This window comes from Bidens hawaiensis, unplaced genomic scaffold (assembly GCF_021521415.1).
Source record: "Bidens hawaiensis isolate Kalapana, Puna unplaced genomic scaffold, B.hawaiensis_p1.1 tig00001960_1, whole genome shotgun sequence".
NCBI lineage: Eukaryota > Viridiplantae > Streptophyta > Magnoliopsida > Asterales > Asteraceae > Bidens > Bidens hawaiensis.
Genome location: NW_027491108.1, coordinates 2,420,100 through 2,437,230, shown reverse-complemented (window position 1 = coordinate 2,437,230; position 17,131 = coordinate 2,420,100). Strand labels below are relative to the sequence as shown.

General features: G+C 34.4%; 1 protein-coding gene and 2 pseudogenes across 1 annotated transcript; all 3 read right to left on the bottom strand.

The window, feature by feature from the left end:
- Positions 1-2,211: 2,211 nt before the first annotated feature.
- Positions 2,212-4,179, bottom strand: LOC143600820 (TATA-binding protein 2-like). The gene is made up of 8 exons (XM_077078395.1): positions 4,121-4,179; positions 3,658-3,745; positions 3,498-3,569; positions 3,364-3,414; positions 2,746-2,790; positions 2,567-2,659; positions 2,353-2,454; positions 2,212-2,271 (listed from the first exon to the last, which is right to left on the bottom strand). Exons 1-8 carry the CDS (start codon positions 4,177-4,179, stop codon positions 2,212-2,214), a joined length of 570 nt encoding a protein of 189 aa, XP_076934510.1.
- A 3,642-nt stretch (positions 4,180-7,821) lies between these two features.
- Positions 7,822-11,784, bottom strand: LOC143602177 (TATA-box-binding protein-like; annotated as a pseudogene).
- A 4,496-nt stretch (positions 11,785-16,280) lies between these two features.
- Positions 16,281-16,734, bottom strand: LOC143600810 (bZIP transcription factor 44 pseudogene; annotated as a pseudogene).
- Between the last annotated feature and the right edge of the window lie 397 nt (positions 16,735-17,131).

The following is a 17,131-nucleotide window of genomic DNA, read 5'->3' as shown; positions in this document are numbered from 1 at the left end:
AACTCATCTTTGACCATATGTTTGGAAATCTAACACGTCTTTGACGACATGTTAGCATAACACGTCGTCAAAGACGCGTTAGATTTCCTAAGACATGGTTAAAGACGCTAACATGTCGTCAAAGACGCGTTACATTTCCTAACACATGGTTAAAGAAGAGTTAGTCCTCCAAACACGTAGTCAAAGATATGTTAGCATCAAACGCATAGTCAAAGATACGTTAGCTTTTTGTTTGTTTTTTTTAATATTATATTTTTATAACTAGTTTTACTTATATTTGTTTTTCTTTTATAACTTTTAACATATAAAAGTTTTATATTATTTCGAATATACCGACGAGAAATATTTGTTTTTATCTACTGACCAACATAAATTTTATTTAAAACCGAGCGCGGTCAAATTTTATTGAACATTTCGATATTGATTAGCACGACTCGAGTTTGAGTAAGTTTATGCCGGTCAGTAGGTAAAAGTAAGCATGTCTCGTCGGTATATTCGAAATAATATAAAACTTATATATTAAAAGTTATAAAAGAAAAACAAATATAAGTAAAACTAGTTATAAAAATATAATATTAAAAAAAACAAACAAAAAGCTAACGTATCTTTGACTATGCGTTTGATACTAACATATCTTTGACTACGTGTTTGGAGGACTAACTTATCTTTAACCATGTGTTAGGAAATCTAACGCGTCTTTGACGACATGTTAGCGTCGTTAACCATGTGTTAGGAAATCTAACGCGTCTTTGACGACGTGTTATGCTAGCATGTCGTCAAAGATGTGTTAGATTTCCTAACACATGGTCAAAGATGAGTTAGAGAGGGCCATTTTTGGAATTCTTAAGTTTGGGGGACAAAACTGGAATCTATTTCCAAAATAAGACTATTTTGGGAATTTTCCCTTTTTGGAAGAATTTTCCTAACTCGTCTAGCTTTTATCTACCTACTTCCGAATTGGTACCGATTGGGTACCGTCGGTACCGAATCGGTACAAAGGTTTTGAGTTTTCGGGACCTGTACGGTACCGGTACAGTGCGGTACCGGTATTTCCCGAATTTTATCTTAAATACCGGTACCGAACCGAATTTTTCGGTACCGGTACCAAAAATTTGCGATTTTCGAAATCGGGATTTTCGGTACCGATACGGTACTGAGTTCATCCACGGCTGGAAGTGGTGGCCTATGGCCTTGGCCACTGGTATGGATGGGTTTGGAATGAAGATGAAATTAGGCTTGTGGGTCCCACTTGATTTTAATAAACATGATTTATATTAATATTAGATTTTTTTTAATGTTAATTTGTTCATAATGAAAAGAAGACTAAACTACATTTACTTTTAACTGAAGAAATCAAAGGTGTTAATGAGGCAGGGTTAATTGCAACCAAAATGAAAGAATGGAGACTACAAAAAAGAACAAATTTTAAACTACTTGACTGAAGTATAAAATTTGACAAATCACATTGGACAAAAACCACAATTTACTCTAAAAAAAATAAGTTTAAGAAACTTATGAACATAAATAATAAATAATTAAATAAGAAAACTAGATAACAACAAGATAATCTCTTGTTTATTAGGTCCTTCAAAGTTCAAACTAAGAATGGGAAACGATATGTAACTTATACTTTAGGCAAATGATACTTTAAGATCCACACATTCAACTTTTTGTTTAACAAAATGAAAATCAACTTCAGTCTGTTTTGTTCTAGCATGGAAATGTACTTAACACCCAAATTATTAAACTTGAATGACATAAGATGTGTTATTTGATCATCGTCATCAAGAATCACTTCATAGCCAAAAAGATTAATTGGTATAACCTCTAAACTGTTTTCTTTAATTTTTTGAACAAGAATCAATGTAGTGTCAACTGCCAAGAAGATGCTATACACTTTTGTGCAGCATAAATGGTTTCTGTATATGCGGAAAAAAAATGGGATACACTAGCCTTGAATATCCACCGCCATATTTACCTTTGCCCACCGAAATGACTTTCAGCCTCAGAAATCACCATTTTATACATCTCAAGAATCTGCACCAAAAACAACACATTGTGTCACATAATGTGATGCATGGGCTATTCATCTCATGTTTCATAATGTTTTTCTGAATCATTGCTTCTATAATATTACACATATTGGTCCAAAATAAAGTCAAATTACAGAAAATGGGTTGATATGATGAGGACATACCATTGTGGGTTCTTTCAAAATTCAGTAAGGACAGGATATATGTTCTCAAATGCAGTATAAATTTCATCTCTGACCTGAAAAGGGTCAATATACAATTACTAAATAAAACACTTATTGATAACAAAAGCTTAACGGTGGTCAAAAAGTCAACAGACCCTCGCTCCCGTGAGAACAATTTTCCCTGAAACAAAAATCAGGAGAACGATCTTTGGTTGTTTCATTCGATATACAAGACCAGGGAATAATTCGGGTTCATACTGTATGAAGAAACAGAAATAGCATATCAGAAAATAATAATAATATTTCAGAGGTGGCCTTGTCAGCCTATTTATAATATTGGCTGAAAGTCAAACAAGAATGTGAACTCACGGTTGAAAAGGTGCCATGAGAACAAGCAAGGCCTTCGAGTCTAATGGGAAATTGCACGTCGCATGAGCCAACAATATTCTGAATCTTGAAATCCTACAACAAACAATAGATTGGCATAAAATGTATAAAAAAGAGAAAATATTTCAGTATGAGAGATTAGAATATATGAATAAGGTTACCTTAAACTTGGCTGGAAATCCAAGTTTTTGAATAATCCGAGCAAACTGTAGAACCAACAAACGCACAAGACAATAAGAATAACTTCCATTCTTAAATGTCATATGAAAGTAGCAAAGTTTTGAATTATGCAAAATTTGCAGCTGGAATGACCTATTTGGCTATATGCCCATTTTCATTTGTACAAAAGAAATAATGTTGACTTTGGTCAACTAGGGATTTTAAGGCACTTGACTAGGACTATGTGATATGGTGATTGGAAAGTGATAGTGGTGATGAAAATGTTGCCACGTAGGCCACCTAGACAGGAGTCTCACTATCACTAAACATATGTTGTTGTGGTAAGTAATAGTGACTGGTCTTTTAAAGTAATTTTTTAATCCATCTCATTATTTATTTTAAGCAGCTACCATTATTTAATTTCATTATTAAACAATTAAATGTTTTTAACAATGTATACTAATTATTTCTAAACAATTACTTATCATCCGAAAAGTCGATTATGAGACCAAAAATATTATTTTTTAAAACAACTAAAAGTTCAGAAATGCTTTTTAGCAAACTGCATATTTCGTTTGTCTAAAAAAACTAACCCATACAAGTTATGGGCTTGAAATAACCTTGCGTGCGGCCAGTTTGGACTGCTGTTCACTCTTGGCTCCTGTGCATACCTACAGCAATAAGGTAAAAATGGTCAAGACATATTTGTTCCGTTTTCCTTAAAGATGCTCGTACAACATTAAAACAGGCTTACCATTTTCCCAGAAGCAAAAACAAGAGCTGTTGTCTTCGGCTCTTTAATTCTCATTATAACTGCAGTGAATCGCTGAATAACAATAATAGTACAAAGAAAGAGTTTCTATGATTAGAAAACACAATATCCAGTTTAAAAAGAAAAGGCTTTCTTTATATACCTTGGGATTGTATTCGGCATTGCGAGCCTGTAACGCAATTGCCTTTGGGTCTAATTTACATTCGAGATTCACCGTAGACACGACATTCCTGCAAGTATCAAGAATACAAAATTTACAAGTGCAAAAGTATAATTAGAATACAGAAACAGAAATTATAGACTTTTGATAAATTCACTTGTTTAAATTTATGTCTTTAATATTACCACTGATAGATTAACTTACAACTACTCTGATGCATATTATGAAAATTTAAAAGTGGAAAACTAGTATTGCCACACAGAATCAAGAATTCAAAGAAAGTGATTACAACATATATAATAATAATCATTTTCTGTCTCAAAGCTAAAACACAATTTGAAGCCACAATTGAAGACTGAAAAGTAGTTGTTAACTGTAAATGCATGAAATTGTGATTGATTCAACGCTACATATTATATTATGAAAATGATTTGGAGGTACTGACTGAAGTGTAGGAACGATAATTCCAGATGGGTTACTGCTCACTGAAAGATATTCTGCCATTAATCCCCTCTTTATTAATCAAATTATTAACCAAGAACTTTAGTTAGGGTTCTTGAAAATTATAAACCACTAAAAAACTCTTTAAGAAATAATTAAAATTTAAAACTCAAATGTCTCACCTATAATTCGGCTTCAGACTTTGCAAAAACACAATCGACGATGGAAATGGAAGAATAAAGGCGGTAAAATTTTAAATTCGCTTACTTAATATGATGACCTTAGTTGCAGAAAGGCGAGACAAGAGAATTTGTGAGCGAGTGGATGATGGATGCATTTGATTTTGGTTTCTGCATATTTATAGCCTTCCAAAGATACTACGGGCTACTTTTAAATATTTTATTTCATAAATTACACGTGTCATCCTTTATATTTGGATGGTGACTTGTTTAAAAACAAAAAAATGTTTTCTGTTTGTAACGCCGTGTGTAGTAGATGAAGTCCTGTGGGGGGCGTTTTGCGTTATATGACGCAATGCCATCATAGAGATTTTTTTGACAAAAAGGGTATAGTGGACAGAGCTCGTGCCAATAGTTACATGATTATTATTAAAAACAATACAACTAAAATCAACCCATCAATAAATAATCCCCCCCCCCTTAATTCAGTGCTTTGTGGGAAGCGCTCCTCACCCCAAAACAACCCATAGCACCCTAAGGGCGGTGTACCTGACGCTATGAGGGCTTTTTGGGTGGGTATAGCGCCCCACTACACACGATCTAATAGTTATTGAGATGTTACTTTCTATACGGATGGACCAAGAGCCACGTCCAGGGCAGATAAACCAGAGACCTAATTCTATGAGGATGAGTCGTTAGATATTGGCGAGTCAAAGGGATTTTTTTTAACATTGGTGAGATGATGAGTTTTTGGAAAGTTTCCAGACAAAAAAAACGTTCGTCGTCAAAGTTAAAACACGTCGTCGAACTTGATTTCCATAACTGTTACTATGTATATTATATTAATATAATCAATTTTACTTATATTTTGTTTTTCGCTTATAACTTTTAACGTAAATACTTTTAGCGTAAATAGGTTCATAATATTTTGAATGCACCATTACAACGTGGTTGTTTTATTCTATGCGTCGCCATAAATTTTATGCAAAAGTGATCCAAGTCAAATCTATATTGAACGCTGTAGAATGCAAACTAAGGGCATCTCCTTGAGACCATCATAAGTTAGTCACCATCAAAAGCATTTTTGCAGTCGCTGTTTAGAAAGAATGGATCTACACTAATTGGATGTTAGAGCATAACCACTAGGGGATATTATTGGGGTGTTTTTAAGAAATGAGAATGTGATGTGGATGAGAGAGGGTATGATGTGGAGGAGAGACGGTGTGGTGAGATTCTTGGTGAAAAATATACTAAGGGCGTGTTCATTTCACAGAATGCGTGGGAATTCAAAGGAATTGGAATTAAAATCCCATGACATGGCATATTCGTTTCGTTGGAATTGGAATCTTAATTTCCTTTTGGTGCGTTCGGTTGTCAAGGAATTGGAATTCAATTACTTCAAATTTCTTTAAATGAAGGGATTCTAAATCCTTCCAAAATGTGGAGAATTTCAAGTGAATTCGTTGAAATCTTTTCTTGAAGTTTTTTTTTAAACGAGAACAATGAATAAAATATTTTGTTTTTTTTTACTTTTTTTGTTTTCGATTTATACTTTAAGTTATGATTTTTTTATTATTATTTTTAAATATTTTTTGAGGGCTTTTTGATCTTAATAGAAAACCTCTAAAAAAATCATAACACAAAATATAAATAAAAAAACAAAAAATCTAAAAAAACTAAAATGTTTCCGCCGTTATTCTCGTTTAAAAAAAAAGAACTCGATTCCAATTCATTTGTCAAACGAACACACCAAGAATGGAATTGGATTTCAATTCCTTCAAATTCCAATTCATATTGGAATGCTCAGATTCCAAATGTTACGCAAATTCCAATTCCAATTCTATTCCATTACGTGAAACGAACACGCCCTAAGAATGTATTTGTGAGATTAGTAGAAGGAGAGAGAATTAGAGAAGAGATGGGGTATTATTGTGGGGTCAAATGCCAAATGGCATATGAAAACATTTTCAAAAACACTTCTATTGAAGATGGTCTTAACAATGCTTTTTTGCATGGGGAATTGGGCGAAAACGTGTACAATAAGATACCCCATGGCTTCTATAAGAAAAAGAAGAAATAAGGGTGTGCAAATTAAAGAAGTTATTATTAAACTTCACGAAATTGGTACCAAAAATTCATGACTACCTAAATTGAAATTGGTTTTAAAAAGACAAAGATGGACCACTCACTTTTCATCTATGAGAATGGTGTTGTTTATGTCACGACCTTAATCTATGTTGACGATGTCATCGTAGCAAGAAATAATATGACAAAATCAACGAAGTCCTGCCTTGATGTTATGAATATTATGGGCCCAACACAATAGCCCAGTTCAAGAAGCCCAACAAAGGAATTGCACAGTTAGTGTTTAAACTTTAAACCATGGATTATCAGGACATAAGCCAGAAAGAAAAGAAACGGAGGCATAATGAATATGATGTGTGAGTGATTATATTTTCACATCTCCTTTCTTTGTTGTTCTTGATTTCTTCACTTGTAATCGTTTAACTACTTAAATATATTCGAGTTTGATTTATGAATTCGATCATAACTGGTTGTGATAAGATCTAATCACTTGATAAGAAATTTAGCATTGAGGACCTTGGAATTTCTCAAGTATTTTCTTGGCATCGTATTTGCCCGAACACGAGAAGGACTTGTATTAAGCCAAAGAAAATACATCCTTGACATCTTGGAAGATGTGGCCATCAAGGATGTCAACCAAGCACCTTTCCCGGTGGAGAATTGTAAAACGAATCGTTCACTTCCAAGCCACCAAACCTAATGTCGCCTGCTTCGTAAACATGCTAATCCAGTTTGAGGTAGATCAACGTCAGACTCATATGGACATTGCCACATGAATCTTTGCTATAAAGAAAGGGAAATCAAATATGGAGGTTGATTTCGTTTTGATACTTTTTTCCTCTAAACCAACCCATTTTAATCAGGGTTCGTTTTGACCTTAATTAAATTGATGATTTTAAAACGATTTACTTTAGCCCGGATTCCTTTTTACCAGACCTAAACCAGTCTTGACATACTATCCAGCGTGGCTCCTCAATTAATGTAATTGAGGGTTCTAGTCTTATGGCGGACAAAAATGTAGATTAAATAATATTAGAGGTGTGCTGATTGTTATAAAGAAAATAAGTTTTAAGAAACTTATGAACAGAAAAAACAATTAAATAAGAAAAATAGATAACAAATAGATAATACTCTTGTTTATTAACAAACTAAGAATGAGAAACTATATGTAGCTTGAGTGGAAATAACAAAATTTTAAGATCTACACATCCAACTTTTTGTTGAAAAAAAATGAAAATCGTCTGCAGTGTGTTTTGTTCTAGCATGGAATATACACAGCGCCCAAATTATCAAACATAAAGGACAGAAGATGTGGATCTCGTTAACAAATATCAATGCATAGCCAAAAAGATTAATTGTTATAACCTCTAAACTATAATCTTCAAAACTATTTGACCAAGAATCAATATCTATCAATGTATAGCCAAAAATATGTTTTGCATTAACCTTCGTTTCTCACGTCGATTTCCACCATCATTTCATGCACCTCAAGAATCTGCACATAAAACAACAAATTGTCACATACTTTGAGGCACGGACTAGTCATCTCATGTTTCCATGATACTTTTCTGCATCATGCTTCTCTAATTTTACACATATTGGTCAAAAATAAAGTCAGATAACAAAATATATGTTGATATGATGAGGACATGCCATTGTAATTTCTTTCTAAATCCAGTAAGGACAGGATATATGTTCTCGAATGCAGCATAAGTTTCATCTCTGGCCTGAAAATGGTCAATATAGAGTTAAAATCAGAAGAAAAAAATAGAGTATTTAATAATAAAAGCTTAAAGGAAGTCAAAAGATCAACACACCTTGGCTCCCGTGAGAACAATTTTCCCCGAAACAAATATCAGGAGAACGATTTTTGGTTGTTTCATTCGATATACAAGACCAGGGAATAATTCGGGTTCATACTGTATGAAGAAACAGAAATAACAAATCATAAAATAATAATAATAATAACAACAATATAGAGGTGGCTTTTTCAGCCTATTTATAGTCATGGGTTGTGTTTTAACGGGTCAGGCTGAAAGTCAAACGAAAGCCTATTTTTATGCAGCATTCTAAAGTCTTTTATTCTAAAATTTTAATTGTTGAACTTTTTTCCTATTTGTTTACTGAGAAATGCACAAGCATGACTGAATAATGACTGATATTGGTCATAACTAGCACAATAAGTCAATAATTATTATTTGTTATTAAAAACAGGCAAAAAGTGCTAACGAGTCAACTCAACCTTGTCTGACTCGTTTCAACACAGACCCATTTTGACGGTGTTGCTAACTCTAGTAGAAGATTGTTAACTCACAGTTGAAAAGGCACCGTGAGAATTAGCCAGTCCTTCAAGTCAATGGGAAACTTTACGTCACCTGAACCAACAATATTCTGAATTTTGAAATCCTACAAAACACAACAGATCGGGTTAAATGAATATATTATAAAGCATACATCAATAAGAATAATGACGGAATTAATGAGAGAAAAGTTACCTTAAACTTGGCTGGGAATCCAAGTTTCTGGTTTAGCATTTTGACCTTAAACTTGGCTCCTGTACATACCTGCAGCAGTAAGGTCAAAATGGTCAAGACATGTTTGTGGTTATTTCCTTAGTGATATACTCATACAATGCTAAACCAGACTTACCATTTTCCCAGTACGAAAACCTTGACCTTACTAAGAACCTTGACCTTACTGCTGCAAGTCTTGAACATTTTCACTCTTGGCTCCTGTACATACCTGCAGCAGTAAGGTCAAAATGGTCAAGACATGTTTGTTCCTATTTCCTTAGTGATATACTCATACAATGCTAAACCAGACTTACCATTTTCCCAGTACGAAAAATTAGAGCTGTTGTCTTGGGTTCTCGAATTCTCATTATTATTGCAGCAAATCGCTGAATAATAGCAATAATAAATCCATGATTTCCAGTTAATTTATAAAGGAAGCGTTTTTTATACACTATTACAGAATACCTTTGGATTGTATTCCGCATTGCGAGCATGCAATGCAATTTCCTTTAGATTAAGGGTACAATCCAGATTAACAGTAGACACAATGTTCCTACGAGTATCAAGAAAACAATCAAAATTACAAGTGCAAAACTAATATTACAGTATTGAAGAATGCAGATCAATAGATTTATATTTTTATTATAATTTTTCTTTAACTTTCTAAGCCTATTATATATATGAGTGTGTTTGTGTGTGTATTTATATTACACTTTAGTGTCTTTTTTTGTGCATGATAAAATCTCTTTTAGATCTAGCTTGCAATCAAGATTCAAAGTTGCAAGCTTTTCGTTTGTACAAAATACACCGAAATTTTACAGTGGATACTCATTAAAGCCCAAAGTAAGTTATTGCAACATATATATTTTGTTTTTTAACGATAAATTACTTTCCTCCCGAACGTCCACTAACCTTGGCCTGGGACTAATAAGGCCGCATAAATCCCCAAAAAGAACATAATAGTATAACAGATTGTTTGGTAGCCTCTTAACAGTCATTAAGATGCTGCCATTAACTCATAACCTCTTAATGGTTAAGAGGTAGCCTCTTAAGCATTCAGACTTAAGCTTGCCTCTTAGCCATTAAAAGACTATGAGTCATTAAGAGGTAGCCTCTTAATGACGGCTAAGAGGCTACCAAACAACCCCTGAGAGGAAACAAATCAAACACTCACTAAACATTGCTAAATTATTGTGAAAACATTAATGAAACAATTTGAAAAACTAGGTGTTGTATAATGTTATAGGGAATTAATATACAAGAAAACTACTTACTGAAGCGTAGGAACAATTCCGGACGGGTGCTTAGAGAGATCAACTTGATCAGCCATTAATAATACCTTTACTGTTTTACATTACACAAATTTCATTGATTTTATTCAAGAGTTGGATTTTAGCAATTTATGGTTCTTTAAAAACAAATACCAAAATCAAATTGACCTTTAATGGAGTATATTAGATGATTGAATGAAGACTAAATCGAAGAAAAGGAGTCGAATGAGAGGCGGTGAAATTACGAATATGGGGACCTTTAATACCAAGTTACCAACTGATGGTATTTATAGGGTTTTGTGGCGGTGTTTGTGTATCCCAAAATACCCTTTTTGAGATTTGCTGGTACTTGTTAAATAGTGGGTATGATTGTAAATTCGATGTTGCTTGTATGATTTATGATTTTGGGTTGCAAAACTTGGGCTGACGATCCAGTTAGATGTATTTGGCCCGTTGCATCATGCTCCGCAAAAGTAAGTTTAGCCGTTTAGGGGTTAGAATTTAGGGGGGGAAAAAAGAAAGGAAAAAAAGAAAGAAAGAAAGAAATTAACGGCCAATGATATCTTCAAATGGGCTACTGGAAAAATTCAACGCATCGGAATACGCTGGCCTCCTAACCAGGGAAAACCCTGACCTAGGGCCGACGCCCAGCGAACACTCGCACAAAGGCACGACAGTGCAGTGAGATAAAGCACATGATCGAACTAGCGATCACCGCCTACTCGCCTAGTCTCCCATTATTACCAGGTTCAATGAAACTAAATGATGGGGGCAGGAACCAAACTTGGGTCACATAAAACATCAGGTCTCTCCTTACCACTCTACCATCAACTCATTGGCAATCATAATTTAGAAATTAAACATACTAATCATATTCAGATATACTCATATAAGTATTTAGAAAATTTACAAATTTAAAATTTAAATAAAGAAAATTATATAGTTGTGAATAATATATATGTACTAGACGGGTTCTCGTGCGACGGCGCTGGTGTTTGAATGCATACCCTAGTAATCACGTAACAATTATGGGTTCATGGTTCGTTTGAAACTTTAAAATTGTTTAAACTGTTCATCGATTGGGTTTCACAGCTGATTTTTATCTTTAACTTTCGGATTCAATTTTAACATTTCAGTTTCGATTTTCGACAACAAAAATTCACTACTAACGGTTTTGCTCATAAGTTTAACTTAAAAACCATCAAAACCGAGTTGTGAGCACCCATATGAAACATGCTATTTTTTTAATTGAAAAGGCTACATCAATGTCATACTCAAACTAAAAAGAATAAAACGCTCATTTTAATAGTGCAATTTAAAAAAAAAATTAGCATATGAAAACGTTATGGCCATTTAAAAATCATAAGTTGGTTTAAATTAAAATAAAAAAAAATGTGTGTGGTGAAAAATGATGGAGCAAACTTGTAAATATTTTTTAATTTAACAAGGGCCGACTAAAGTTGACGATGAAATATTGTAAATATTACAAAAAAATTGGAAAATCACGTGGGATTTTATGTTTGGAAAACTATTTTGCCCCACTTCAATATTCTTTTTATGTTGTACCATGTGTAATAATGTTTTTATACCTCTTAAAGCCAAAGCGTCTTCATTTATCATCCTCTCATGTATTACATATAGTATAGACTAAACGTGTGTCCGCGCGATACGACGAGTATTTGAACACAGATCCAGGTAATCACGTAACAGTTATGGATGGGTGTTCATGGTTCAATTTAAACCCTTAAAACCGGTCATTGGTTTGGTTTCACTGTTTGGTTTTCAATGTCAAAATGATGTTACTAAGGGTTGGGCTCACAAGTTTAACATAAGACCGTAAACCGGCTGTGACCACCCTACGTAAAATATTAATTTTTTTCATTTATAAAAACATTGTAATACTATACTCAAATTAAAGTGAATAAAATTCTCGTTTTTACGTTGCAACTTTTTTGGGAAAGTATTAACATACGAAAAAGTTACGGCCCTTTAAAAATCCATGGCGGGGTGAAATTGAAATTTAAGTTAATATATAGTTAAAGATGATGGGGTAAATTTGCAATTATTTTTTAATTTGACAAAAGTTGACTAAAGTTGAGGGAGCAAAAATATAAATATTCTAAAAAATTGAAAATGAGTTGTATGAATTGTTTTTAAAAGATAAGTTTGTCCTTTTTTATACATGTGCCTTGTGCATAATTGTTTGTAAAACTCTTAAAACCAAGGGTCTTTATTTGTCTTTGTCTCCTACATTATATATATTATAGATATGTATAATGACGGCAACTCGAACGTTGTCAAACCTTACCCCCCCCCCCCCCGGTTTTGAAACGACAAAACATTATTCAACTGCTTGATACCGCTAGACAGAGGCGGATTCAGGCCTTGGCTAGGGTGGGTCTATGCCCGGGGTCAGCCAGAGGGTCGTGTTTGCGAGATGCATTAGTATATGTTGAGTCAGCATTCAGTCAGTGCCCCCCCCCCCCGCGCGCCCCTTGACATTCGGTCGGCCAAGTGTCACACTGAACCGAGATCAAGCTGTGGCATGAACAAAAACATAAAGCTTCTTTCCAAGCTGACACGATGGCGGTTGCAACATTCTCGGTGGGTGTTTAAAGTTTGGAAGAAAAATATGAAAGAGAAACGTGATCGTGTTAATGCACTGCTCCTTTAGGCCCTGGCCAATGCTTTCCAGTGCAAAGAACTAGTACATGGAACTCTTGCAAAACTAGAAAATCATCTCGTCACTTCGAAACTTAATCTCGCTTGCCAAATTAAAAGTGAGATCGATATGAGGGTTAATGTACATTTCTAAATTATTATGCAAGAGCAGCTAAGGGTTATTTTCCCCACTTGTTTTGCTATTGAAAACGATAAAGTTTGCCTAGTTCGATATTATATGATAGAATTGATGATATTGTAGTTTGGAAGTGTAGATGGAAAAATGCAGGTGTGTCCCAACAAGCTCCAAAGCTCTTTCTAATCGCCTCTCCTTGTTACAACAAGCTCCTTTTTCTTTTTCTCCGCAGTGGCGAAGCTTGGTCTTCGTCACGGCAGTGACCGAAGTCACGGACTCAAAAATTTTTGGGTCGACAATTCGGTTCGTGTCGGTGGTTCGGGTCGTGTCTGTGGTTCGGTTCGGGTCGGTGGTTCGGGTCGTGTCGGTGGTTCGTTCGGGTTGGTGGTTCGATTCGGGTCGGATCAAGCAATATGACATCTGTATATCTAATTTTTTACATTCATTTAAAAACGATTGTTTTTCAATTTAAAAAACTAGACCTAAAATATTCATAATAATACGAGAGTCGAGAGGTGGGGTGAGTACCTTAGAATAAGAATTACAAAGCAGCTCGGCAACCTTTAAAATTAACCGGCTCACTAGTTGAAGCTCTGTGACGTTTACTCGTTTGTTCATCATTCTTTTTTTAAAAAAATGAAAAAAATGTATCTTGCTTTTTCATGATTAACCTGATTAAGAAGATTCAATAGGCAAAGTTTGAGTAAAATTTCACCATACAATACCAATTACAAGCTTAATTGACTAATTTCCTCAAATCCTTAATTCACAATTACAAACCTTAATTTTATAATCCTTGAACTATGTTTAACAACACAAAGGTAAAGCAAATAAACCATTACCTTGCGGTGGACCGGGATTGTGGAAGAGCCACGAGCGGCGGAGGTGGATGAGTGGCGGACGGCGGTGGGCCGGTGGCGAACTCAGAAGGCAGGCAGAAGGGAAGCAGCCAAGCAGCAGGGCGATTGTTTTTTAAAAATTCCCATTTCATTTTTTTAAAGTTATGTTACGTAACAATTTACAACAAGCTCCTCCAAATTTGAATTCTATTAAAAACTAAGTTTTTTACAATTTTTATAACTTTTGTTTATAAAAACCGTGAGGTTTTATAAAAAAAAATCAAACGATTGGGTATTATATTTATAAAAAAAAAAATTGGTGGTGACTGGCAGCTTTTTGGAAAAATAAATTGGCAGTGACCGCGCTTAAAACCTAAAAAAAAATTCGGGAAAAACCGTGAAATTTACCCTATTAACGGAGAAAACGGCAGTGACCGAGGCCACCCAGGTCCCTTCATAGCTTCGCCCTTGTTTCTCCGGATGAGTGGGGCTTGGTCTTGCAATTCGTTCGATAATGTCTCAGTGTTTTCTAGGAAACGGCTCTTGTTCGACTCCTCAAATGTAACTGTTCCATTTGTTATGAGGCAGATTAATTGGATTCCTAAGAAAATAAACTTTTTTTTATGGAAAAGCGGAAATGAATTGGTTATCTATGCCTGTGACGAGCATTTGTTAACTTCATGTTTGTTCGGAAGTTTACTTTTGCAAATTGTGAGTAATTGGTGTAAGATCCCCCTTCCCCCATGGCGGGATCATCTGTTTATTCACAATTCTTGCAACTCCAGGCATCATAAGGGCAAGGTGATTCATAGTATTATTCACGCCGTCATGTTGGTGTATTTGGTAAAGGATAAATGATTTGGTCCATTCCCCGGAAAGTCATTGGGGGGTATGTGTGGATTTAAAATAGATCAAAGTTTAAAATTTTATTGTGAGACAATTGGTGTAACTCTTTATTGTAACTTGGTTGTTGGTTTTGGTTCCTAGTGTCTTGCTAGTGGGCTTTAATGAATTTGTTGTTAATAAGATAAAATAAAAAAGTTAGGCTAGAGTCTATTGTTGCAAATTTTATAAAACAGAAGGTATATATTCTTTTAATTTTTGTTAAAATAAAGCCCTAAATAAAGTGTATATGTATATATTCTCTAAAGCATATAATCCATGTCTAACATCATCGGGACAACTTTAACTACATTAAGATTACATTAAAAACACAATTAATCGCCCACTAATCCGAACCAAGAAAAGGACACCTTTTCCTAGATCTCATGTGAACCATTCAAACTAGCATAGCTGGCCACATGTTCTTAAAACATTCGATAAATAAGAAAAAGGTTTGAAAAGTGATTTCATCATCTTTGTTCCCTCTTGTTTATGCTCACTTTCCTTCCCAAAAAAAAATAGCTAAACTCTTTCGATTAATCAACCTGAATGCAAAATTCATTGGTTGTTCTATCTTTTTAATTAAATACTTTTATCTTATCATTTTTTTAGTTATTTAAGTTTTTGTGGTTCACATGAAGAGGTGAGGTCAAGGATATGCGAATTTTCTAGATGAAAAATTGACTGACAATCAAATCTATAATAATCTTTTTGGTGTAATTTAACTCGTTCAATAAATGAGAAGGAGCGCAGAGGCCCTTTATTTACAGGAAAGTGGGTTCCAATCAGCTTATATAGGGCGGTTTGCGGACAACCCACATGGTCTGCTTGACAAACGTTAGCGACGGAGACATCATAAATTGGTCCAACGGCATTGCGGACCAATTTACGATGTCCCCGTTGCTAACATTTGTCAAGCAGACCACATGGATTGTCCTTAGCAAACCGCCCTATATAAGCTCCTAATAGGTTGCTTCTAACTATCTTTATAACAAAAGCTCTTAAGTTTAATTTTTGCTTTTATAAATGAATTCAAACTAGAATTAACAAATTGACTCAAATTCAAGTTCATTAAAATAAACTGAATTATAAGTAAAATATTTAAACCATGAAACAAACTGGTGAGATGCCTTTTGGTCTTGGTCCTTTTAAGCGACAATCTACAGCCCTACATGCATCACAAGTGATACGTGCATGTTTGAGATTGAGTTTGAAAAATAATTATTGACTTATTAGTGTTTTCAAAAGTTAATAAGTTAAAATTTATTTGACAATTACAAAAATCTTTTTTATTATAGCTTTTTGAAAAGGTTAAAAGCAATTTTTCAAAAGCTTCAAATTCTGACTTTTCAAAAAAACCAATAAACCAATAACTATTTTTCAAACTCAATTCCAAACATGCTAGTAGTTGAAGCTTCACGTACATCAATACAAGGTGAAATTGTTTCCACAAACAATACGACTTTAGCAATTAATAGAAACACACTCGGGATACTAGGTGAAAGCGCTATTATACAATATTTGGGATAATAATAATAATAATAATAATAATAATAATAATTTCCATAACAACCTTAATTATTTGAAAAGTGACAATTTCAGTACATAATCATGTCAGCAGAAGCCAAAATAGGTTGGCAAGCGTAGACATAACTCAGTGAGTTGTTCATAAACTCGTCGCCATCTCCGCCGTACTGCTCGCCGGAAAACCCACCTCCGGCATGTACAGCTTGTTCAGTTAAGGCCATGATCTCGTTGATAGACTGCAGCCGGTGACTGAGCTCCGCCACCTGAGCTCTCAGCACCGAGTTCTCAGCCTCCATGTTCATACAATGCTGTGTGGTTATGCTGATACTAGCCATGACTCGGTTATTCTCGTTCCTGAGTTGGCTCAGCTGAGTCATGAGATCGTTCAGGTGCTTTTGCTTCCTCATTCTTGACCGCCTTGCGGATTCTCTGTTCGATATCATTCTTCTTCTTTTTTTCATATTCAGTTCTTCTTGAAGATCTGAATCACCAGACGACGTCGTTGTGCCACTAGTGGAACCCATGAAAGTACAAAAAAACTTGAAATTGAGAGAAATTAGCGGAAGCCCAGATGGTAATTAAGGTTAAATTTTATTGTTTAATCGATTACAAGATCTGCTATTTTTTAAAAATAAAGATCTAGAGAGATTTATTTATAGATGCAAAAACAGAAGAACAACCATTAATTTGAAATTGATGATTTTGAGTGTAAAATTGGAAAAATTAACGAGATCCCAGATGGTAATTAAGGTTTAATTTGATTATTTAATCGATTACAAGATCTGATATTGTGTATAATTATGGATCGAGAGAGATTTATTTATTGATGCGAAAACAGGGGAAGAACTAATAATTTGAAATTGATGATTTTGAGAAAGAGATTGGAGAAACTAAGAGGAACCCGGATGGTAATTAAGGTTTA